The sequence below is a fragment of the Esox lucius genome, chromosome 23 (assembly GCF_011004845.1).
Source record: "Esox lucius isolate fEsoLuc1 chromosome 23, fEsoLuc1.pri, whole genome shotgun sequence".
Lineage (NCBI taxonomy): Eukaryota > Metazoa > Chordata > Actinopteri > Esociformes > Esocidae > Esox > Esox lucius.
In genome coordinates, this window is record NC_047591.1 from 8,204,424 (window position 1) to 8,231,080 (window position 26,657).

At 41.9% G+C, this 26,657-nt stretch overlaps 1 protein-coding gene across 1 annotated transcript; it reads right to left on the reverse strand.

Annotated features, from left to right (window-relative positions):
- Nucleotides 1–3,878: 3,878 nt before the first annotated feature.
- cerk (ceramide kinase) lies at nucleotides 3,879–26,657 on the reverse strand. Its single transcript, XM_010886980.3, has 12 exons — nucleotides 26,416–26,657; nucleotides 18,444–18,566; nucleotides 18,155–18,277; nucleotides 17,620–17,745; nucleotides 17,058–17,124; nucleotides 16,118–16,263; nucleotides 12,463–12,537; nucleotides 11,051–11,203; nucleotides 10,665–10,856; nucleotides 8,890–9,101; nucleotides 7,139–7,347; nucleotides 3,879–5,819 (listed from the first exon to the last, which is right to left on the reverse strand). Exons 1-12 carry the CDS (start codon nucleotides 26,585–26,587, stop codon nucleotides 5,741–5,743), a joined length of 1,677 nt encoding a protein of 558 aa, XP_010885282.2. The 5' UTR covers nucleotides 26,588–26,657; the 3' UTR covers nucleotides 3,879–5,740.

Genomic DNA, 26,657 nt, shown 5'->3' on the forward strand with positions numbered 1-26,657 from the left:
ATAGGTTTGTCACACATTTTGTTGCAATAAATAGCACGTGCCCACTCGTTCACACCTGCACTCTAGCAAACCACTTGAAAAACTGTGTGGGTAGGCAACGTTTAGGCTCAGTTATTAGATGACATGGATATGAGAGGACCACATGCCATCACTACATATACTTCCACATGATGGTTATTCCAATGAAATGTAGGCAAAAGTTATCTGCATGAAACATTTTAACAACATAACATCTCAAACAAATAAATTGTCTGTCCATAGCAATGTTTCCATGAAACCTGTGGTGTTTGTTTTTTTGTTTTTTTACATAACTTTAATGGCATGAAAACTAATGGAAATGGTAACAGTTGGACAGTAAAGTCTAGAACTAATCCACTGTTCCAACAGACCCACCTGTTTACCGTCCCAGAGCGTACACAGTGATTAACATTCCAACACTGTGTGTGTGTGTGTTAGCACGCGCATTGAGTGTGTGTCAGTGTTATCCTTCCCTGATGTGTGTTCACACTCCAACAGCAGTACAGTATTTGTGGATCTGGGTTTTCTGTTTGCTCATTTTAATGGATTCCCCCAAAGCCATGGCTCCGGTTGCGAGACGGGGAGAGAATGTAAAGATAGTCGCAAGGAAAGAGACGAGAGGATTCGAGGGATAAAGACAGCCTCCAACATGGACAAAGACAGGGTGAGAGAGGGGAGAGTAAAAGAGATACATCCTAGAAGAGGAAATGAGAAAAAGAAAATACAGAATATGCAAGAGATACTAAAGAACCAGAGGGGGGCGCTGTTGGACCTCTCATCTCTGCATAGACAGTTTAACAAATAGCCGCTACAGACCGACTGGGGGACACGTCCTTGCTCTCCCTCCATCTTCCTCTCGCTCTCCGTCTCCTGGAGAGTCAGTCTGGGATGCTTCATTGTGCAGTAAAGAGGAATGGGACATGGCTGCTCTTTCACAGCAAGGCATCTTGCCTCGCCACCGGCCAACGTTTGTGTCTACGCGAGAGCATGCGCGCACTCTGGCGCGTTTCATGTGTGTTCCTCCCGGCGGCGTCGTCAGTTTAACCCTGTCGGATAATGACTGTTTGTTTGTCTTTGTCATGCTGTGACAGGGCCCCTTTCCCACTGACGCCACGGCCCGTGATCCCAAACAGGAGGAGTGCGGTGTGAAATTAAACGGCTCATGGGGGTAGAATAGACTAATGTATTGTAACCTTCTAACCAAACATCCCCAAGCTCAATGGGACCGGTGGAGAGAAAGAGAGAGTGAGATTGAGGAAGTAGATTTGTTTACTATGCTATCTGTGTGACTAGCCGGGTGCTGGGGAATGTATATGATGTCAGTTGGAACAAGTCATCCGCAGAATGCCTCATCAATCAGCCACTTGATTCATTCCAACACAGCAATGACTCTGCACCAGCCTGCTAGACAGATTCCTAATGAGACCAGGCACGGTCCCAAATGGGAGCCTAAACCCATTTGGAGTGCACTTCTTTTGATGTACATTATAACTGAGAGGACACGGGGTCCATTTGGGCCAGCTCAGGTGATAGGAGGGACTTACAGTGTATCAACTCATCCTGAGACGATGGTGATGATTGGTTGACAAAGCCCTAGAGATCTGATACATATCGTCCAATGACGTAAATACTTTCTAATAACTTAGTTTGCTGTTCAACCACGCAATTTAGATAAACCTTGTATCCAGTCAATTAGACTCTCAGTGAAGCAAGCCTCATTTGAGTTCAGTTGCCCTAGAGTCAGCAAACGCAATATGGTTAATGGCGTCATTTAGAGGGGAATGGAATATATAGACTGTGTCTTAAATGGCACTATAGCCCCTATATACAGCAACACTCCTGACTGGGTCCTTGTCAATATAGGGCACTACATTGGGAAGAGGATGCCATTTGGCACATGCATACATGGTTCCTATTGGTCACTTGGGTCGGTCTGATTAGGCTCAGCGAAGGGGGAAAAAAGTGGAGAAACATTACCAAATGTAATTACTTTAAGCACCATTAGTGATGCAATAACTTGCAGTGTTTTCGCTACAAAACAAGTCCAGCTTGGCTGGCCTGAATTGGACAGAGAAAAGGCAATGTTGTTTTACTAGCCCATGTAGTGTTCTGCCTGCCACTGAAGGTGGAGTGCTGCAGGCAGACGGGTTTCCGCCCCCTTTTCAATGACTCACAACTATCATCCTACATGGAAAATAAATTACAGCGGCTGATGCCGACTACACCACATATGACAGTTAATTATTGTGGAGAGACAAAATCCCCCGACAGCAATGAAGTGAGGCTTACAAAACAAACACCTCAATCGTTGGGAAAGGTGTTAACCGCACACTCATCGCGTCCTCTCTCCTTGTCTCCTCCTCGAAACCCAGTTGACCAGGAAGCCAGAGGCCACACCCCTCTGACCTTGTCCTTCTGAGGAGACGAGGAAACGGGAAGGGGAGGAGTACGTGACCGACGAACTGCGGCGATGCCTAAACAACGAGGTCGTTACAGCGTGGCTCGACCCCCCCCCCCTCCCCCCCCCCCCCTCATGTCGGACCATCAGTAGGTAAGGATCTCTCCAGTCAAGCCTGTGAAGCCTTTATTAGCGCCCCGCGGAGAGGCTATCTGGTGCTACCCAGTGAGTGTCGGTGTGGACCCTGCGGGCAGTGTAAGCGGGGGGTTTAGGTAATTGGCTGTACACAAGGCTCATAAGTGGGCTGTCTGGTCTGTCGCAGCGGTGTGGTGTGAACATGCGGCCGTAATATGAGCTCACATGTCTGTGCGCTTGTGATCCCCTCACGGACTTCTGTGGCGGGGGCCGGGCAGCGGGGTGTTTTGAAGTCGGGGGGTTATAGACTCATTGATTCCAAGGCTGTCTCGCAGGAGCTGTTTGCCAAGACATTGGAGACAGAAAGCCCGGTGCGATCAATACGCTGGATGGAGAGCCAGGGCGATGGCCAGCAACAGTTTGGATTGACTCCTCCACCGCCTGCTATACTTCCCTCCCCACTCTGCCCCCCCCCCCCACCCCCACCATAGCATAAAACATGCCCCCCCCACCATCTCTCTCATCCATGTCAGATATCTTTTGTTATCTCAGAAAAAGCAATGACCTTTTAAAGCCCCACAGGGTATACTAACCCAGTTCTGCATTGAAATGATCTTATTCTTTGGTTTCAGTATTCAGAGTGGCTGTTTCTCCTGGCCATTAGAATGCATTACTTGAGCCCAGGTGTGGCTCTTTAAGGCCCGGGACCAGGGACCAGTGTAGACAGATGGTATCCTGGGGTCTGACAGGGCCGGGCTGTCTCAAGGTGGATGGGAATGGAAAGTCATCGCGTGGGTGAAATGTAGGTGTAATCACATTCACAATGAGTTGTCTCCATTCTCCATCCGGTTTAGGTGTGAGCCCAGGATGGCAGCGGCCCGTGTGTGTTTTGTGTTCTTGAGCAGAAAGTGACAGTAGGTTTGGGATTCCGCTCGCTAAATCAATGAAGATGAGGTGAAGCGCGAGGAGCGAGGGACACGGAGGCGAGAAGAGGAGGGAAATGGAATTTACCTCGCGGTGGGAAGGGGAGATCGGAAAATTACCCCACTTCATTGCCATGCCAGTCCACATAGCGCTGTAATGTATAGGCTTGATCAAAACAGTGAGCCACACAGGGCAGATGAACGGATGCGGCCAGGGGAAAAAGAGAAGGAGCCAAAGAGAATTTATTTCTCCCCTGCAGTCGTTTTTATGTAATGAGCCCATTAAATGCTGTGGCATCTCCCTCATCCCTTTCCCGGTGAAGCGTATTTGTCAGCAGAACGGGCTTCGCTGTGCATTCAGCATTATGGAAGACCCGTAGCGATAACACAGAGATAGGCATTGGTTTCATGTAGTATATTTATAATGTTATCCTGTGAACCTTGCCAAGAGAGGACAGGAATGCAAGCCAACGGCCATGGCTGAATCCTGGGCAAGTTTTAAGTGTGGCTGATGTGTTTACCCTGTTAAAGGAATAAGGGGCAGAGAAAGAACACACAATTGATGAACAGACTTGAACAGTTAACCTCCGCTTCATTACAGACCCCAAAGGTCTATTGGCAACTGTCTGCACTTGGCACCAGTCAATCTTCAAATTTTCCTACTATACTTCAAATGTTTTTTAGTTTTTTTTTATTAGCTAGCAAATGCTATAGTATTGTTTTTAAAGTCCTTTATGAAGCCAAATTTAAACAGACGTACATCTTCACAGTCCAAATCATAATTCATACCACAGGTTTGTTCGTTAGCCACGTGATCTTTAGCCCTTCAAGATGAAAGGATGACTCAATGCAGCCATTATAAAGCTTGCAGCAGACATACTTCCTATTTGTGTTATGGTCAAAATGTTTCCCTAGGCAGCTGACCTGTGGGTCTAACACAGATAATGTATAACACAGCTAAAAACCCCTAGGACACCCACAGGACAGGGCATTATAATGTAATACTCTCACAGCTCAGGGTTGGAATATAATAATGGCCATTCACAACAATCCGTAATGGGCCAGTACTGAGAGTTTAGATCAGTGTGTGGTTCCGGAGTGACGAATGATAGGTAGGTGTGTATGTTCTGGAGTTGGCAGAGGATTTGGCTGCAGGAAGCCGCATCTGTCGGATCGCAGTCTGGTGTGAAACTGTAATAAAGATAACTCATGATGATGGCACGCTCACAAAGACATAACACACACAACACACACACCCACACAGGTCTGTCTACAAAAAGAAAATTCTGGAAAGTGACGAGAATGTGGCAGAATTACGATCAACAGTAGAATACATTCTGTATGCATCTGTCAACAATGCATATCGCTGTTTTTTTTTTTTTATATCCTGCTGGTACAATTTTTTGCAGTTATGTAATATATTTTGACAACTCTTAGTACAACCCCAATCCATCTAAAACACTTCTTGAAAACATCATTAATTTGAGTTTTCATTAAATCTTCTCACACTAACAGACTGCACTGCAGTGATGAAGACTTAATGTGAAAACAAAACCAGTTGGACCTGCTATTGAGGGGCCCTACAGAACAAATCTTACCCACTGTTACATTCTAATAAGAGCCTACCAGAAATGATCAGTTATTCTGAGACGTCACACCAACACAATGAGATAATCAAATTTGTACCATTAATGTAATTGAAACTATGAAAGCTACTGTAGTCATTTGTCTGATTACGTGATCTGTATGTTACCCTTATTGTGCTTGGACAGCACGGTAATGTGTTGGGTCTTACATACAACTGGTTGTATAAATACTGAGGACCGTAAATAGTTTGTGGCGCCGTCGTGATGGTAACATTTGCCAAGCTACTTAAATGAGGCATAAATCTTCATTGGCTTGGACTCTGGCTGTTTTCGGCATCCGCTTTGTGCCACAGGTGCCATCATTCCTGGGAAAGCAAAATCACGTCGCGATCTCTGACCCCCGAGTCTCGGTCCAGCATGCGGAGTCCCACGTCTTCCAAACAACACCAGTCACATTTCACTGAACAAGTTTCACTGAACATTTCTGTGGCGAGGAAAGAGCTACCATCCATGTCTGCTAGAAAATCTCCAGTCTTTCCTTTTATCTTATTCTGGTTATGGGTCTCCATAATCTCGTAAAGTGAAGTCTTCCATAACTTAATCAGAAAGTCAAAGAAAGTTCCGGGGGTAGATGTTCCTTCTGAAACATAATTCTGTCCAATCGCCTTCAACTTCTTCTATTATAGACAATGTGAATGGGTCGAGCTGGACCCCCACTCAATGCCTCGGGCAAACAGTTTAACCAGCTGGCAGTGAACACTGTGGGGAAGGAGACACAGACGGATGCGTTACACCTTTAACTCAAACAAAATCACACTGGAATATCAACATTAACAAGTATTTGTTTCCAGTCTGACTTTACGGTCCACATATTAGGCGTAAAGCTGTGGCTCAAGATCCATGTTCATAGGCTTAATTCTCCATTGAAGGGTGCAAATGGATCTGGGTGCTTCGGCTTCCGTGTGGCATGGTGACAGAAACACCGTGCTGAGGCTTGGGATTGTTCCTCTAGTGTGGCAGCTGGTGAGCAGCACTGAAACCTTGACTATAATAAATGTTAAGACCAGATGGCGCCGCTACGACTGACCACTCAGTCACACTGGTGGTTCAATTAGTATTCATTTTCTTTCTAACACTTCAGCTGCGTATGAATGAGCTTGTCTGGCGCAATTAAAAACCAAGGGAATACAGTACATGTGAATGTACAGTACGTATAGATGAATTGGGCTGAAACGTACTAGACCAAGATACTTAAAGTTCCATTTATTTACAGAAACAAATCCGTTTGGAGCCCAGGTCTACTACGTGGTACTATCAGTAAAAGAAGGCAGCCATTTTTTTACCGCCTTTTTTTGGGAGCGACCAGGGTTATCGCCATCAATTATATCAACAGCTCATTTGCTGACTCATTCCAAGAACAATTACTGGAGAGGAAAAAGGCAATAGATGAATGGACTTGTATTTTAATTAAAAGGGAGTAGGCTCTTAACAGTGGAAGGGCTATTAAATTAGCAGCATAACACAGCCATGCCTCATTGGCAAAGTACAACGCAGCATAAAGTAAATGATGTGTTCAGGAGGAGAGCCATCATGCTATATATAGATATGTTGTGGTGGTCTAGGGAGACCCATCATGCTATGTAAAGACATTTACTGATATTGTGCTGATACTGGATGAAGATCTTTACTGTTATTGTGGTTGACAGAGGGGAGAGTCACCATGCATTTACACAGAAGTATTTTAGCCAGCGCTCTTTTCTAGAGCCACTTACAATAGTGACTGTATACATTTCATGGTTTTTCTGAAAGCCCAGTGTTAGAAGCCCAATGCTCTTCCAGCTGAGCTACACATACCGGGCTTAATAAAACACATCTACTCATATTGTGGTGAGAGCCATTATGCTATGTAAAGATAAAAAAGTTATTGTTATTATCCTAGCGGAGAAAAGTTATCCTAGAGGACCACCGTGCAAAATAAAAAACAGATAATACGTCTGTGTTGCCAGAGTCAATTGCTCACTTAGCTGACAAGAGTTAACACTCAAATGAGCTTGCGTGTGACAGAGGGTGTTTCATACCTGACTTGTATCGCTGCTTGAGGCAGAATCTCTCCATCACAGCTCCAACTGCTATGACTTGTGCCGGGGCCAGTGGGGGCGGAACCGACCTGGGCGGTACCGATCTTCCTGCTGCACTCGCTTAGCTCAGCCTCAGAGGTCACGTCGCTCTGCTCGGGAGCGAACCGAAACTGCCTAACGCGGTGCACTTCCACAAAGGACAGATTGAACTGTGGAGGCGGAGAAGGAAGGAGAGCGGAAAGGAGGGGGCATTGAAAGAGGGAAGTAAAAACCAACTGGGATGGATAGAAATGAGTGAAACAAGGAAAGCGTGTGTACCCCTGCTGTAGACTTCCTCAGTCTTTCCCAGGAAACACTTATTCTCCCTACGCCATCACTACTCAGTTCTACTCCACAGACTTTGAGAGCCATTTATTCTTCATCACGCCCACTTTATGCTAGCACCAGTTATCCCCTCAGAAGCTTTCTGACTACCTGAAGTGGACTCATATAGTCCTTGTTTATCATTTTGGTGGACAGGCTTTGTGGATATTACGAAAATCAATGCAGTGGCCATTCTGCCACGCTTATGTGTGGCTGTAAGCCCAGGATGAGGAGTTGTTCAAACAACTTTCTGTAGAAATGCAATATTTACAATGAGAGACAGAGACAGACAAAAGCCTGTCTACACTATGGTGTTTAACTATGTAGGCTATGGTATTTAACTATGTATACTTGTTACTCAAAGAACAACCTACCCACTCAAAAATCTACCTCAAAAGATTATTCAAATGGTTCTTTGAGGAACCATTAAAAAGGGGTCATTTGAAGAACCTTTTTAAAGGGCTGTAAGAAACTTTCAATGCGAAGAACCCCAAGAGGACTCTTCAAGAACTGCTTCCTTTAAGAGTTTAGGACCCTGTCAAATGCTTGGCAAAACGTGTCAACAATCATGGAATCCACGCATTAAACATAAATTCAGCAGTATACGAAAATACTATATTTATTAGAAAATGTAATTTATCATACTAAACTCATTTGAAGATTAACACATTTTGCCCAAGGAAATAAGACATGAATGTCTGAGTGTGTGTGGTACATTTGTGTTGCCATTACCAATTAAGCCCAGAAGTCTGTTATAATCAATCCCCATAGCCACTACAGAAAAACCTTCAACAAACGTCTGTGGCTAGTTCACATTTTTATTAAAAGGCATAGAACACTTCCTCACTTCCTTCCCAGATCTAAAAAGTGGTCTCCTGATACGGTTTAAACATGGTGAAGAACATCCAATGAGTTCTTTTTTCCAGCAGTGCTTGATCTGTGCAGGAACTCAAATCAACTGTTGACCTGCTGTTCCTCTCCCAATATATTCATTTCTATTGTGATGCTCCTGCACCTAAATACTGTATTAACAGCACAGGCTGAAGTTTAGCACACATTTTGTGAGCTAAATAACCTCGGGCCAAAAGATTTAATATAATCCGAAAGCTAAAAAGGAATTTAGGATACTTTGTAACGGAATTAAACAAAAATCTAATAGATTTTACAGGGCCCATAAACTCATTCTGACTTACAACGATTTATATGGCTTCACCCAGAACAGAAAATGTGAAATGAATTAGCATTTAGCCGGTAACTCCTTTTTTTGAGGGGTGACATTCACTTCTCACTGAACAATCCTGGAACAGTCTTGTATGATTGCCAATTTAACCTCAATAAATAGCTCACGGTTGGTTTATTCTTGTCAACATTCCTAAAAGTCCCCCTACCTGGTCGTCCTTGTTGGTGTGTCGGATGAGATGTCTCAGGAAGTCGAGGCGGGAGGCCCTGTGCACCAGGATGAGGTCCATGGTTCCATCGGCCAGGTGGGCAGAAGGGGACAGGCCTCCAGGGCTTCGAGGACAGGCACAGCTTATACAGACGGCGTTGATGGCTAGGAAAGTTCCCCGGATGACATGCCAAGCTCCGTCATCGCTCATCTCTAGGAAGTAAAGGCGAGCAGATTGGTTATTTGGTTGTTAAGTAATTGATTGGTTCTTTGAGTTATAGAATGTGTCATTTCTTTAGGGAATTGTCTACAAATAAGTCAAATATAGAATGTGTTGTTGACTCATTGGGAAGCGGCTGTGAGGCTGAGGCTGAATCAATATTATTATATTTGTAAAATGTTTGGGTCTGACTGTTTTATCACATGAATGCTCATGGTGCCCCTAAGTAAACCTCAGGTGAATCAGTCATTAGAGGGCTTTCATAGGGCACACAGTCAATCCAAAATGTTTAACCTCTGATCTCAGCCACGGTATTAGGTCATCCGAGGCCATAAAATGCCCAATTAATCTTCTTCTTGGCTTCACAACCACAGACTCCGATTAGTTGACCAATGATATAGTCTTTTTTTTGCCAACAATTGCTGGTCAGCCTTTGTGAGTGCAGACTTTGGCTTCAATTCAATTGCAGTATTCACGCAGTGGCGCTTTCTTCCAATGGTCAAATTAACTCAGTCACTGGTTTTAGGTCTAATAATATCTAATCATCTACTGCCTCACAGTTATGCTTTTGATTTTTCATAATGGAAGTGTGTGGACAATGAGTTATATTGTGAAGACATGCCAGGTTTGAATGAATCCTTTTCCTAGTCTCGTGAAACAAACTCAGAGCAGTAATAACCAAAATCAGCGCTAAATCCTCAGGGATTAAAAAACAAATACTTGGACAGTAAATGGAGTGTTTAATTTCAGCTTAGTTGAAAAGTAAATAATTAGATGGCTCCAGTAAATGGGATTATGAGTCAACCATTTAACACTACCAGTTGAATAACGATTAAACTTTTGAAAAGTACAAATTGTACTAGAGGTATTGGTATTGTCTTAGCATGTCATAACAAGAAAAGCCCAAGACATTTGCCGACTCCACCAGTTAGAGTCCTGAGGGGGGAGGACTGCGGCTGTCAATCAACACAACCTGGTCCTTTTGTTGTGTGCATGAGTGAGCATCACCAAACAGCCAAGTCTGATGGTCTGTATGATGTCATGGCAACAGGGCGGAGACAGAGGTGTAAACAAACATGGAGCATAAAAGGGCAACTTCACCCACAGATGTCAAAACAGACTTGCGGTGAATTCCAACAGAACCACTCCATCCTCCACTCTATTCTCGGCCCTCCATTTGAACGTTCACTAGCGAAAATCTAGGGGCTAATTAGACCCCCCAGTGGAACCTCACAAGGCACCGTGTTATTTCTGGGTTTGCACCATTCCACACAAAACCTTCGTAAAATTAAACTTTCCACACCCCAAAAAAAATCCTAAATTAAATGTTCAATCATTGATTATGTGCATTTCTTTTTAAACAAAAGGAGGGATTGCAAATTAGAATTTCGTGCTGGTTTTGTTAATGAAAGTGGGCCATGAATTGCGCCATTCAAGTCATGAGCATGTCCCAACGTCGAAGCGTTTGTTCAACCCCTAGCCACTCTGGAAGTCACCCTCCACTCTGAGATTTGTCAGCAGCACGTTCATGGTTGCAGGGGTCTGTAGCCTGTTACCCCTGTCAGACTTCTCCTTAGCCATCTCGCAGACCTGATCCCCTGAGAGGCTCAGCCTGTTGACACTCGTTTTACAGATATGGCATGGGCTTCTGCAACCCATCTTGTCTTTAGGGAACTCCAGGTTTCCTTCAGCAGGCAGGAAAGAGACGGTACCCTTGTAATAATGATGGTTCAGGAACATCTTCACACCTGAGGGGTTGAAAATCTACATGGTGATACCCTGTAATGTTCTAAAACTGTATTCGTTTCTTCACTAATTTCTCATATTTTTTTAATAATAATGTCCTCTACCAACTCACCCAGTAACTAATAATATAGTTATTACATAGTTTGACTGTATTACATTGGAACTAAATTGTATTTAGAACCACTCCATTATTTACCTGAGAGGTCGTACCTGGCAGGCCCCATCCAGCGCTTCCTCTCGCTGTCCATCAGCATGTCTCCGTAGAAACCGTATCCGAGCAACGAAGTGGAGTACCTAAGAAACGTGTTGTTGTGATGGACAGACGACACGTCGATGGGCTGGGAATCACCTGGAGGGGAGGGTCTTATCGGGTCAGAGGAATGCAGCAGGAGTCAACTTAATGTTGCAACATTCCCTAAAACAGTTGAGACATTGGAGTGTCTGCATATCGTGTTTATGTAATGTGAAGTGGAAGGTAATGGCATCGCTTTAAACCACACCCAAAAGCTTAATGGGACACCAAAAATGGGTTTGGTTATTCTGGCTTTTTGTTACGCTACCTGGTCGTAAAGTGCTGTACTTTAGAAAGAGACTGTCGTTAGGTTTGAGACAGATATAACAAGCGTTTTATTCTTTTTTTTGGACAGGAAAGTGGTGTAAGACAGCGAAGTGGCTTTGCTCAACCCAGGCTGTATCAGTATAGCTACTGGAGGCAGAAGCGTAGACTGCTGAACCACCCAAGGCCACACATTAACCAAGAGGTCAACCTCTTTATCATATTCCACTGATGCCAAACAAAATTCTCCAAAATACATGACAAGGTTTAGTTTCCTATGACGCAGGACCCCCCAGTTGTATATTCTGGAAATCAAATTATGCCTTGATATTTTTACTAAACAACCATTTCTGGACTCCATGATTTGCCACCGATAGACAGTACCAAAAGAGACAATTCTATTATTCTCACAGTACCACAATAGACAATTCAATGATTCTGACAGTACCACAATGGACGATTCAATGATTCTGACAGTACCACAATGGACGATTCAATGATTCTGACAGTACCACAATGGACGATTCAATGATTCTGACAGTACCACAATGGACGATTCAATGATTCTGACTGTACCACAAGAGACAATTCAATGATTCTGACAGTATCACAAGAGACAATTCAATGATTCTGACAGTATCACAAGAGACAATTCAATGATTCTGACTGTACCACAAGAGACAATTCAATGATTCTGACTGTACCACAAGAGACAATTCAATGATTCTGACAGTACCACAAGAGACAATTCAATGATTCTGACTGTACTACAAGAGACAATTCAATGATTCTGACAGTATCACAAGAGACAATTAAATGATTCTGACAGTATCACAAGAGACAATTCAATGATTCTGACAGTATCACAAGAGACAATTCAATGATTCTGACAGTATCACAAGAGACAATTCAATGATTCTGACAGTATCACAAGAGACAATTAAATGATTCTGACAGTATCACAAGAGACAATTAAATGATTCTTGATGTTGGTGGCAGAGTCTATAACCTCTATTACATATGCATGTTTCTGTCTGTGTGTGTGTACTTACCTAGGACAATGTGCAGGGCTGAAGTAACTGGATCATTGGTGCCAGTTGTAGCATAGCAGATACAATCAGTCGAACCTTTTATATTGGAGAGATACAGACCACATGAAACTGTAATTTTGTATGGGAAAGATATAGGCCACATCAAACTGTAAATTATATATTGGAGAGATATAGGCTAAATGTTCAAAAAGTACTTTGGCTGTGTTTACACAGCCAGCAGAATGCCAATACTTGAGATTTTACTCAAGTATTGGCAACATTTCTTATCCGATTGGTCAAAAGACTAGACTCGAAAATTAAGATCAATAGAGATTCCATCAAGCTTGCTTTTTTAGTCAAGGACTAGGCTTAATCTGTGTCCATGAAACTGGCCCTACCTGTTAAATATTTTTATTGAATCAGAAATTACAGTAAAAGTCTGAGCGATAGTTTTGAGACAGAGTTAGAAAGACAGTTAAAGTAATTTTACTAGACAGAAAGGCAGATGTGTCATAGAGAGATTCTGAACCCTTGGGTCTTTTTCTGTCTGGGCAATCAGCAGTCAATACACAGCAAATGAGGGGAAACTGAGATTGCCTTGCCTGTCACTAGAGAGAAATGTTCAGTTTGACTTCAAAATCCCTGACTTAAAATGATGGTAATAAACCTCTATCGACCGTGCCCTACTGCTCACCTGGTGGACGGTAATTTCAGGCATATCTGTCACAGTTTGATAATTTACTATCTGCTGAGACGCACCAATGCCACCAAGACCGGCGGGAAGAAAGACTTATTTCCATCTGTACAGCTAGACAGTCAGACAGAGACTAAGGCTGAGTCCGAGGTGCCCCCCTATCCTCTACATAGTGTACTCATTTCTTCCAGGGGACACTTTTCCCCATAGGCCTTGGTCAAATGTAGTGCGCTATGTAGGGAATAGGGTGCCATTTGGCAAACAGGCTTCATGTTTTCAGCTGACTTGGGGAACCGTGAAAGAACAGAGTGGAGCCTGGGAGATTGGCCATGCTGTTTACAGATGGACACAGAGGTTAGTATGGAGATTAGTTATCTTCCTCTCTTCATCATTGCTTAGTAATCACACTCATCGCCTACCAGACTGCTCATGAGAGGAAGCCCTGACAGATGACACAGCAGAGCATAAAATGGTGGCATATGCTGACTGGCTTGGCTTTCAGTTTTTAGTTGAAAACGTGTAGCAGACAGCTCTACACTTTTCTGTTTCTCATTCAAGTGAAAATACTTTGGTAGTTAGTTATGTGTGTGAAGGGAATCTGCCTGCCTGTCTCCGGGTTTGTGCAAGTGTGACTGGGTGAGCCAAGCAGGCAGTCGTTTCAAGCAACAAACCACATCACCCCGTCAAAAAATTCTCAGAAGATGGGAAACTAGCTACACTCATATACTGTAGCTAAAAATATCCTTTTGTGAATTTCCAGATTCTTAGTGGATATTTTCTGATGTTTTGAATCTTTCTAAAGCTCCTTTCTCAATCTGTATTTAAAAACATTCAGTCATTTACCTAGATACAGGGTACATAAAAAACTAAACAATGACTGTTAGTGTGGAATTAGACCCAGCCCCTAGACTGCCTGAAACTACCTTGAGATCTGGATCCACTGTCGCCATAGGCAGTGAGGGGCGCGTTAACTTGGTAAACACTTTTATGTTTGATGGTTTGATGCTTGTTTGAGGGTTCTTGTTCGTTATCTAAATGTCTGTTTGCTAGGCTACAGATTATTTTCATGCAGAATCAAACCCACACAACAAGGGTCGTCTGAGAATCATTTCTTGATTAAATAATGCTCGTGACAAACGGTTCCTAGGGTTTAGACACACATGGCAACTGCACAAGAAAAAGACCCCTCGAAAAGCTTGTAGAACATGTCATCCGGAAACCAGCCATGGCAAATAGAGGCAAAACTGTCACAGTGTGACATTTCTCATGGACTTTTTGTCACCTGGCTTATGCATTGATAACAAAAAGCACTTATTATTTAAAGGAAATTAGCTGTCCTGGACCTCAACAGCAGCAGGCACCGCTAGATGCCAAGATGTAGTATTTATCCACAGTATTTACCTACATTATTTACCCACAGTATTTACCTACAGTATTTACCTACAGTATTTACCTACAGTATTTATCCACAGTATTTATCCACAGTATTTACCTACAGTACTTACCTACAGTATTTATCCACAGTATTTACCCACAGTATTTACCCACAGTATTTACCTACAGTATTTACCTGCAGTATTTACCTAAAATATTTAGCCACAGTATTTACCTACAGTATTTAGCCACAGTATTTACCTACATTATTTATCCACAGTATTTACCTACAGTATTTACCTACAGTATTTATCCACATTATTTACCTACAGTATTTAGCCACTGTATTTAATCACTGTATTTACCTACAGTATTTGAACACTGCAGTGGAGTAATCAACCACAGCGCTGGTTCAGACCAGGAACCCTAGTTTTGATGTCAGATGATCCATCAACTGGCTTTACCCCAATCCCATTCTACAAACACCTCCTAGCATGCCCAAAACGAATGAAAAAGGATATGTTTCCTATTTGAAATGGATTCCACCAAGGTGACTGTATAATGATTTTAAAACTGGGCCACAGCACAGCAGGCCCCCTCTAATGAACGTCTGTGTGATGCACTCTTTACAACCCCTGTGGAATCCCAAGCCTTGTTGCTACTGGGCCTCCTATCCTGGTGGTGGCTCAGCAACTGTGGGTGTCACACAAGTCAGTCACAGGCAGGTCATATAGCACAGTCCTGTTGTTCTACAAGGTGGTGATGAATGTCAACCAACAATTGTCTAGAACAATTATTAACTAATAATCTACCTGAATATAACTGACTCCATGATTTTCATCAATGAATATGTCCACACTGTCCCATCTCACGTCTGATTCAATGTAGCACCAGAGATCTGCTTTTGACATCGCAATTGTTACAGTATAATGACCTGTGGGGTCCAACAAGCAATATGAACAGCCCTAAACGGCTTTTCCTGGCACCATTTCGGTACATAATTCAATTTATTGTGCAGCAATCTGGACGTAGGGACGTGGAGATGGATAATGGACATATCGTGCTCACACATTTACCATACTAGACTACATTGAAGTGGTTTATGCCGAATTTACGAGGAATTCCCCCTGTACATCGTGAAGTTATTCCATTAATTACTGTTACGCAATGAAGTCACAGTTCATCACAGAGTTTTACACACCAAAGGAAACATGGAGACTTCTTACCTTCATGGGGCACACATACAAAGTCCAAACATTAAACTAATTAAACCAGTAACTGTCACTTTACTATGTTCCAGGTTGATTACCCGGTTGATTGGCACGGGTGTTGGCTCCCTTACAGTCAAAGTGGGTGGGGCTACTTTCACCCCTCACCTCGTATGTCCACTCAGTCCAGGAAGCAAAAGGTTCAATTGCATCCGTGACCTAATATACATCAATGCCAGATGCCTCTTCACACCTTCCTCCAAAGAGATATTGTTACACCCGACTCTATGGGTGACAACAGGCCCTTTCTCTGTCTCCTTTTCTCCATTTATCTTTCCCTTCATTTATCCTTTTGCTTCTCTCCTCTCCACCATACCTTTCCTCGCCCCTCCTTGCTCACCTGCAGGGATGATTCCAACGCGGAGATCACACGGAACCAGATCTTGGTCATATTGGTGGTGGTCCACTCCGGAGACCCTTTGGGTCCTGTAGAGCAGGCTGTGGATGATCTCACTGAACATCCCGTCCCCTCCGACACACACCACCCTGAACAGCAGCACAGTCTAATTAGAATGACCCCATATTGGGGCAAAACCTATGCTTATCACATCAAGCAATCTACTAACGTATTTAATAGCTGCACTTTAATGTACTCAAAACTCAACTGTGTCTAGATATCATTTAATATACTGGAATTGTAAATCTGAAAAAAAGCTGTAATGTTTTTTTATTTACTCACTATTATTACCTATTACCTTACACGCTCACTACCACTGCATATCATTTTAGGTAAACTTTATGTAGACATTCATTGTTCTGTCCCTATATTTTGTCTACTACAAGTAGCAACATTACAGAGAATGAAACTCAGGCTCTGTGTTAAATGCACTTCGCAAAATAAGTGATTTCGATCCTACAGTACAAAGAACTCCATTCTACAGGTCATTACTCTTAGACAAAGATGTTAAACTTGATCTCTGCCCTCTGTCCATGTATGAGGCCTCACCCAACCCCATTATCGCCGTTAATGTTGTGGCATTGACCAATCTACTTCCCTCAGTGTTTGGACTTGAACTATAAGTCTCCGAAACCTTAAATGTGTCTCTTCTATTAACCAAGTCAATTCTTTCTTAGTGATATCTGACTCCAGACACCAGGAAACAGGGAGGAAGCCAAGTAAACTACGAAGGGGGAGGTCTCCAGTGGGGAGGGGGCTTAATATGGTTGGCAGGGACTGTTACCACAACACCACAGACTCTGCACAACAAAGTCATTTTCTGACTGATAATCCAGCCTATGCCAGGTAATTGGAATATCTTCAGGCCATGTCTAAAACCCACCCGTCATATTGCTCCACATCTGCCTCCGTCTCCAAGTGATCCCTGGCATGATTGGCATGCTTGGTGACTATGGAAACAAATTATAGTCAGAATTGATGAATATCTTAGGGGCTTGTCAAGATGTTACACGCACAACACAGAACAGTAAAGCAAAGAATCCTGAATACAGTACGGATACAAGGAAAGAAAAAACATTTTAAAGGTATTAAATGACAAGGTAAAATCAAATGCCAGCACAGTTAATCTGGCCTATGTCTGTGAGCTGTCAATTCCCTAAAGATGATACACGAACTCCCCCAAAACATCTGACGCCTCCCACTATCCTTTCCATAGACGATCCACGATCTTCCCAAAGAGTCCTATGAATAATAGATGGATTCCAGTGTTTATTGACCATCACAGCTTCCATTACCGTGTTCCTTTGATGAATGGCGCTATAAATAAAATAATATCAGTGGAAGTCTTTTGGTGCCAAGCCTACCAAGATCTATTTGCCGGCCATGAGCTAATTTTTTTTCTTTTTAAATTTAAATGTTAATGTGGATCTCTAACTAGAACTCACCGATCACGTCCGTGGAGATGGAAGCTTGAGCGAAGAGCGGGGCTACTCTCTGCTCGTAAATCCTTTTCCCAAGTCGTTTCCCGCTGTAGGGATTGATGTAGACTAGCAGGCGCTTCGGTCGGCTGCCTGCAAAGTGAAGGTGGGAAGGAGAGTTTGGTTGAGTCATTAAAATGGAGGACTCAATATTTAGTTTAACAGCCAGTAGAGGGTGACTGTCTGACAACAACTTTATGACGTTTTCATTAACCAACAATCTTTATTGAAACACTCCATCATCTTTCAAACTGACACCCTCTGATTTATTCTCTGAATGTTCTCTGGAATAGATTGTTGGGATAATCAATAAAGAGGTACTACATGATTTAACAAAGAGCAAGCTGTCTTTTTAAGATGCTACATAGTGAGTTAATGTTGGAGTAAATGGTCCTACTTTAAACAAACAACATCTATACAAAGGTCTTAGAATTCAGACATTTCAGAAATGATGAAGGTTCAAAGTAGTTTTAAAGTAGGGCTGGTGTAACAGGCTACATACAAAGCAGGGATAGCTGGTCATTGATGGTCTGGACCCACTGTTGACACTGTGATTTGTCTTTGCAATGGAACATCAAGGCTTTACACCTCCAGCGGTGGTGTTTGGTTCTGTCAGCATATGATACTGTATAAGAGAGAGAGAACTACACTGTAAACTGAACACAGAGACTGAAAAAAGTCAAGACCTTTAATTTTACCAAATAAGGGAATTCTAAAAACAGGGTTGATATAACAAAAAGATACTGTCGGCATCTCCAAATCATCACATGCTAGACTCTATCACACTCTACCTGTGAATCCATATGAATGCAATGGTACTTTCTCCTTCTTTCCACCCTGTTTGTTCTTTTGGCCTCCTTCCTCGGTTTCTCTGGCAACTATTATATCATTCAACAGCAAAAATGTGTTTTTTGCTGTAAAGACAAAGAAACAACAAAGAAAAACCATTTAGCGCTCCATATTAACTTGGTCATGAGAAACTATTTGATCGGCGGTCAGAATTTCCAATTCAACCACAAAAAGAAAATCATATCAAAGCCAAGGTGACTTCACTTTAATGGACATCATCTGACTAGCATAATCCCAGTGTCTGCATGAAGGAACATATTCACTGGGGACATTTGTATGGTTTCCATGGGCCTTAATGTTCTGTTGACTGACCCACATTAACTGGATGTGGGCACTGCAGCCTGCATCACTGCACGCCACTTAACATCTCATGTCACTGTGAGCGACTTGGAGTAGAGTGAGAGCATATAAGAATGATACTTGGAGTAGTGTGAGAGCATATAAGAATGATACTTGGAGTAGTGTGAGAGCATATAAGGATGATACTTGGAGTAGGGCAAGGGTATTTAAGAGTCATACTGGGAGTAGGACGACAGTAAATAAGAGTGACTGCGCTAGGAGTAGGGCAAGAGTACATAAGTGATACTCAGAGTAGGGTGTATATAGGATTTATCATGTATTTGTTCAACAAAGTGGTAGGATCAGTGTGAGCAGGGACTAGCTGATGTTACGGATCTGCCTACTGATTTAGTGTAACCACCCAACGATGACATAAAACCCATTATGTCTCGGTCGACAGCCTAACCTGCGCTGGGATGAAAGATACGGGAGGACGTTTCACACGCTTCAAAATGATTGAAGGCAACAATAAGCGGAATGGTACTTGAAGAATGGTCATAATGAGTGGCTCAACGCTGACACTGGGGTTCAGTGCAGACACCTAACAGCATATGGCTGTCAGTCACTTGATGGGAAAAAGGACATACAGGGTACTTTAAGATGAGTAAGGTGAGGTTTATTAACAGAATGTGTGTGTAAACATGGGAATGCAGCAATCAGAGTTATTCTCCAAAGAAAATATAGCTTGTAAATAGACTTGTACACCCAAAATGAAATCCTAATTGGACATGAGTCTGATTCGTCTTTATTACACCATTATTACAGTTTAAATAAAAAAGAAATTAATTGATCAAATCGAGGATTTCGATTTTGGATTCCACACACCTTACTGAGTACTTCTCAAATTTCATGTTCCACCTCACATATTTTTTTTTGTTATAAGCCAATTTGTATAGGTTGCTTGATATATGGTGTATTACATTTGAGTCACTGGATTAAATTGAGCCGTTATATGCAGTATATTATCATTATTGGCCCATGAAAAAGCACTATATACAGACTCTATACACCCTACAGAGTATTTCTCTAATGTTTCAATTAAGTCTTGTTTTTTGTTATCAGGCAAAGTTACCAAATCAGTCTGTACATTGTATATTTGAATATTGTTCTAAAAAAATATTTAAAATGTTTTCCATTAGTTACTATTTGCATTTGCTTAAAATCACCATACAAATTCCCTTTGACTAGTATTCACTATCTTCATATTAGGTATTTAAAAAATTCGAACTTAGTGCTGCCAGCACAACGGTAATTTCACACGGAGTGTCAATCCCACAAGATACACAGAAACGCAACTAGGGATTCAACAACTACTCGATCAAATCATTAATGTTTCTAAAAAAAAAGAAGGCAATTTCTTTATCGATTGTTTGCGTCTACAAGTATAGGATTAAATGTAATGCCCTTACATCGAATCGTATATATGTTTCTGGATCTAAATAATGGCAATGATTAGCAACAGATTAATTGATCATCAAAATAGTTGTTAGTTGCAGCCCTTAACATAACTGTTTTCCCCCAATGTACTGAAGAAAGCCTTAGAAGGAGTTAGATCGGGCTAAATAAATGACAAGAGAAAGGAGGGTGTTAGTATCAAATGACACTCCAGCCACCTTACGAATGTCCCGCTCCTACCTTTAAGCAAACCGGTAGTACCCACATTGTATGATTGTAAAACATTGTTTGTGCCATGTTGACATTACACCTTCATCAGGCTTTATACAGTGGGGAGAACAAGTATTTGATACATTGCCGATTTTGCAGGTTTTCCCACTTACAAAGCATGTAGAAGTCTGTAATTTTTATCATAGGTGCTCTTCAACTGTGAGTTGAAGAAAATCCAGAAAATCACATTGTATGATTTTTAAGTAATTAATTTGCATTTTATAGCATGACATAAGCATTTGATACATCAGAAAAGCAGAACTTAATATTTGGTACAGAAACCTTTGTTTGCAATTACAGAGATCATATGTTTTCTCTAATTCTTGACCAGGTTTGCACACACTGCAGCAGGGATTTTGGCCCACTCCTCCATACAGACCTTCTCCAGATCCTTCAGGTTTCGGGGCTGTCGCTGGGCAAGACTTTCAGCTCCCTCCAAAGATATTCTATTGAGTTCTGGTCTGGAGACTGGTTAGGCCACTCCAGGACCTTGAGATGCTTCTTTCGGAGCCACTCCTTAGTTGCCCTGGCTGTGTGTTTCGGGTCGTTGTCATCCTGGAAGACCCAGCCATGACCCATCTTCAATGCTCTTACTGAGGGAAGGAGGTTGTTGGCCAAGATTTCGTGATACATCGTCCTTTCCCCTTTGCAGAAAAGCATCCCAAAGAATGTTTCCACCTCCATGCTTCATGGTTGGGATGGTGTTCTTGGGGTTGTACTCATCCTTCTTCTTCCTCCAAACACAGCGAGTGGAGTTTAGACCAAAAAGCTCTATTTTTGTCTCATCAGACCACATGACCTTCTCCCATTCCACCTCTGGATCATCCAGATGGTCATTGGTAAACTTCAGATGGGCCTGGACATGTGCTGGCTTGAGCAGGGGGACCTTGCGTGCACTGCAGGATTTTAATCCATGACGGCGTAGTGTGTTACTAATGGTTTTCTTTGAGACTGTGGTCCCAGCTCTCTTCAGGTCATTGACCAGGTCCTGTCTTGTAGTTCTGGGATGATCCCTCACCTTCCTCGTGATCATTGAAGCCCCACGAGGTGAGATCTTGCATGGTGCCCCAGACTGAGGGAGATTGACCGTCATCTTGAACTTCTTCCATTTTCTAATAATTGCGCCAACAGTTGCTGCCTTCTCACCAACTGCTTGCCTATTGTCCTGTAGCCCATCCCAGCCTTGTGCAGGTCTACAAATGTATCCCTGATGTCCTTACACAGCTCTCTGGTCTTGGCCATTGTGGAGAGGTTGGAGTCTGTTTGATTGTGTGGACAGGTGTCTTTTATACAGGTGCAGTTAATACAGGTAATGAGTGGAGAGCCGGAATTCTTACTGGTTGATAGGTGATCAAATACTTATGTCATGCAATAAAATGCAAATTAATTATAAAAAAATCGTACAATGTGATTTTCTGGATTTTTGTTTTAGATCCCGTCTCTCACAGTTGAAGTGTACCTATGATAATAAATTACAGACCTCTACATGCTTTGTAAGTAGGATAACCTGCATAATCGGGAGTTTATCAAATACTTGTTCTCCCCACTGTATATCCTTCCTGTATTGGTGTGGTATCGTCTGATACAATAAATTGTTGCAATAAATTGTTCTTTGTTTTACAGTCTACAATATTCTTTTTTTGTGCTGCACCGAAACTGTGCCGAGGTGTGACCATGAAACCATAATACAGTGTGGGTTAGGCATACCGTCGATTCCCTCTGGTTACCAGCCCCCTGGGGCACCATGTAACGAAGACAACATACACCACTAACCTGTGTTACGTCATCTTTGACTGAGTCTACACACCTCAGCAATTAGGAGATGATCTAGATTCTTTTTTAAACATATACAGGTTATTTTTCAGTCAGGTCATATGGCCATACAAGTCGGTGGTAACCACACAAGACATGTGAACATTGCCTCATACTTTCTGGCTTATACAAACACCTTGAGCAGAACATATGAGACACGGTTGCTCTTTTAAACAGATCAACAGTCTGGGCACAAATGTAAGATAATGATACCCTCCACTGCTTTTCCAACCTATGTGATGACAACCTGAGGGTTAAAGTCCTGCTTATTATCAAAGGTAGGAGGAATTTCATATCTATATAGGTCTGAATATTCTGCTAGGGTGGTTGCTAATATGAGTAAGAATACGGTTGAGACATTTCTGGAGGCTGGCTGTGCTACCCAGCTCTAACATGGCAACAACTGGCCGACCGTGCCCGCTGCCAAAGAAAAGCTAATGACTACACCAGGCAGTTCCCTCAATGAAAGGTGGATGGATTATGCAGGCTGATAGTTACGTAACCGTGACTGAATGATATGCAGTCATTCTTTCCCAATAGTGGTAGATTTACCAACCCTGTAGTCATGGAGAACCGACAATATGACACGCTCCACACAAAGACACAAGCTTCATTTACTGTACTGATTAATGAACAATGTTGTCAGTAGTTCCATTATATATGTCATTCAACTCACAATATATAATTTTGCTTAATACATTAAAAAAAAGTGTATTCAGCATTTAATCATTTGTTTAGCCATTCAGTGGTGCAGCTACTCGAGAAACAAAAACTGTCTTTAGGATGTCCCCACTGAGGAGGTTGTGACATGTTCCCCAGGCAACCAATGGAACTTTAACATGATTTTGATATACCTTTTTTTTTTATGTTACAAATAAAATGTATCTTAAGGCTAGTGTGAAATAAAATTGGTAGTTTGATTAACTATCTTTAAGTACTTTCTTAAGTACCTTCTCCATAACTTGTGAATTTAATTAATAACTCATGAATTTCTGCAGAGAATAATGATGTCAGAGCAATTGATTTTTTAAATAAGGCTGTGGCTCTCCTATGAAGACGTGGCTCCAATGTATTGTGGCTGGAAGTGTTATTAGTGGTCATGTCTGCTTTGTGACAGCATCCCTTTTGATTAAAACAGAACTTCAATTAAAACAGAAGTGATAAGGAGTTTTTGGATTTACAAAATATTAACAGTTCAACCTGTTTTCTCTTTTGTGTGTCCCTCCAAGAAATGTTCTTTACACGGTGCAGAAGGGCAACAAATATCATCACCCACAACAACATCTGCTAAAATGTGTTTGAGACCAACTTTGAAACTAAAGATTTTAAGCTCTTGGGTGTGAGTGTGTGTGGGCCCCGAGGACAAAGGAACTTAAAAAGTATAGACCATTAGTGTTCATACTTGGGCTCCAAAAGAAGCAGTGGCTGGTAAGAGAGCAGAGATTCCCATACCTTCCTGACAAAATGTTAACTGGAAACATTCTATCTACCTACCTACGGAGAGGAAGGCAGACGGACAGTTTAATAACCCTATCTGATGCCAAGCAGGTCCAAAGCTCAAACATACACTATATGAGAGTGAAATGCCCCACTGGTAACAGTGAAGCCTACTGTAATTGAACAGGTTGGTAGACCCATGCAAATGTAGAGGAGTAGAGGGCAAGGAGCACAAGGCCCAATACGCTTTATATGAGCCACTGATATCCTGTATCTTTATTCCCTATCCATATTTAGTCACTGATTGGAGAATGTGTGAATTGTTTATGAGTTATTAGTGAGGTCAGACACGGATGCCCCCCGGCCCCTGTTTTGTTTAAAGACTAGGTTAGTTACCATTTTTCTTCAGTGTCCTATTTGAGTGTGTGTTAGTGTGCATGTGAGAGACAGACTGGGATTTATTATTGACATTTATATAACAATTTGGTCCATATGTTTTTTTTTTGTTTAAACATCCTGCTCAGGGTTTTGTTTTAGGTTAAAACTTATTTTTGCTTAATTTAGATAAAGGCAATAATGTTAAAGGTTAAATGTTTAATTAAGTTAAGGTTAGGCATAATTGCTATTTTATTGAGGTACACCGATCAGCCATAACATTATGGCCACCTGCCTAATATTATGCAGGTCCCCTTTTTTGCCGCCAAAACAGCCCTGACCCATCGAGGCATGGACTCTACTAGACCTCTGAAGGTGTAATGTGGTATCTGTCCCCAAGACGTTAGCAGCAGATCCTTTACGTCCTGTATGTTGCGAGGTGGGGCCTCCATGGATCTGACCTGTTTCTCAAGCGCATCCAGCACAGATGCTCGATTGGATAGAGATCTGGGGAATTTGGAAGCCAACTCAACACCTTGAACTCATTGTTGTGTTCCTTAAACCATTCGTGAACCATTTTTGCTTTGTGGCAGGGCGCATTATCCTATTGAAAGAAGCAAATGCCATCAGGGAATACTGTTGCCATAAAAGGGTGCACATCTGCAACAATGCTCAGGTAGGTGGTACGTGTCAAAGTAACATCCACATGAACGGCAGGCCCCAAGGTTTCCCAGCAGAACATTGCCCAAAGCATCACACTGCCTCCGCCGGCTTGCCTCCTTCCCATAGTGCATCCTGGTGCCATGTGTTCTCCAGGTAAGCGACGCACACGCACCCGGCCATCCATGTGATGTAAAAGATAACGTCATCAGACCAGGCCACCTTCTTCCACTGCTCGGTGGAGGTCAACTTAGGGTAGCGTTTTGGGTAAACCTCAGTATTAAAATATTGGTTAAATGTTGGGTTAGGCATTAGGGTCAGGCGTTATGCTTAATTGAGGTTTTGACATAAAGGTTAGGGTTTGGTTTAGGGTCAGTGTCAAAGTATCATTGTAGCCAGAGTTGTTGTAAATAACCAGCAACAGGGTTAGATTTAGGGTCAGGCGTTAGGCTTAACTGAAGTTTTCACATAAAGGTTAGGGTTTGATTTAGGGTTAGTATAAGTGTCATAGTATCTAGAGTTGTTAATAACCAGTGTTGAATGTGAGACACTACATAGAGTAAAACGTTCTCATCAAAACAACTTCCATCATTATCATGTTTTCCAAAGATCAATTACATTTTTTTAACCAATCCTATCACTTTGATTTTCTGCATCTGAAACTGGTGTCAATGTGCTGTACCTCCATTACACAATAATTATTGAAATTAGTAGTTGCTGCAGTTTAAATAATTATATAGGACTCCCCAATTTTGAATAGCTCGGTTGTTATAACAGTGTTCTTACAATGCTAGGGTTGTAGGTTCAATTTCCACAGGGCCCAGTAAAACAAATGCTCTCACTTGTGAGACTAGAATGGGAATGTGTTGTCCTCACCCTGGTCCTTGGTAGTTATTGTGAATGCAGGTTGGGTTTTGGTGAATAAACATTCCAACTGCTAGATATCCTAACTCTGTCTGTAGTGTATAACAAAGGGAGTTTCATAACATATCACTTTGCGAGGCACCCTACTTGTACGTTAGCTAAGAATGCATGTCAATAGCATAATGGTTAATGATACTTAAGAGGTGTTTTTATATAACACTGATATGTGAACACATACTGACATTGGCCAAGTATTAAATAAAATAACACCATCTGGATGTTGTGTAATACTACAGTGAGGACCTCATTCACTAAAACAAACACATTGTTTTTGATGAAGGACATAATAAAGACATTTAATCAATATTATTAAAATTGGACACGAGACTTGATTAGTTCGCCGGCTGCAGGTTGAGCTATATGTTAATTTTAATGTTTTTTTTACATAAATGATAGTTAAACCTGGTTTATTGGCGTTGGCCCTCCATTAATAGTATTTATTGTAAATTGAAAATATCCTAAATCATTTTGTCACTTAAAAATGTTGCCTTTATTTTTGCTTTCCAATCGGACACAATAACGAACATTGAATTTGCTTTTAGCCTCAATAATAGATATCTGATAATTTCCTGTTAGGCTAATTAAAAGTACACTTTGTAGTAACTTTCGCTTTCCAATTGGACACAGTTAACGAAACGTCTTCACTATGCTCAAAATACAGGATTGCAAAGTGATATGCTGTAGCAACACTGAATTACTCACCATCTTTAGAAACGCAGAGAAAGCTCCGAGCGTGTCTTCTGCTCATATCAACCCTCTTCCAAAATAACATAACGCGGTTCAAAGTCAGATCTGCAACACTGTTTCTGTAAAAAAGTTGCGATGACAATAATGTTGGTTGTTTCTCCAAAACTGAGAATTCTTGTAATAACATCGTCACAATTTTGCATTTCTGCTGAAGCGACAGTTGCAATATGTGACCGTGTGTGACGGTTCTAACTACA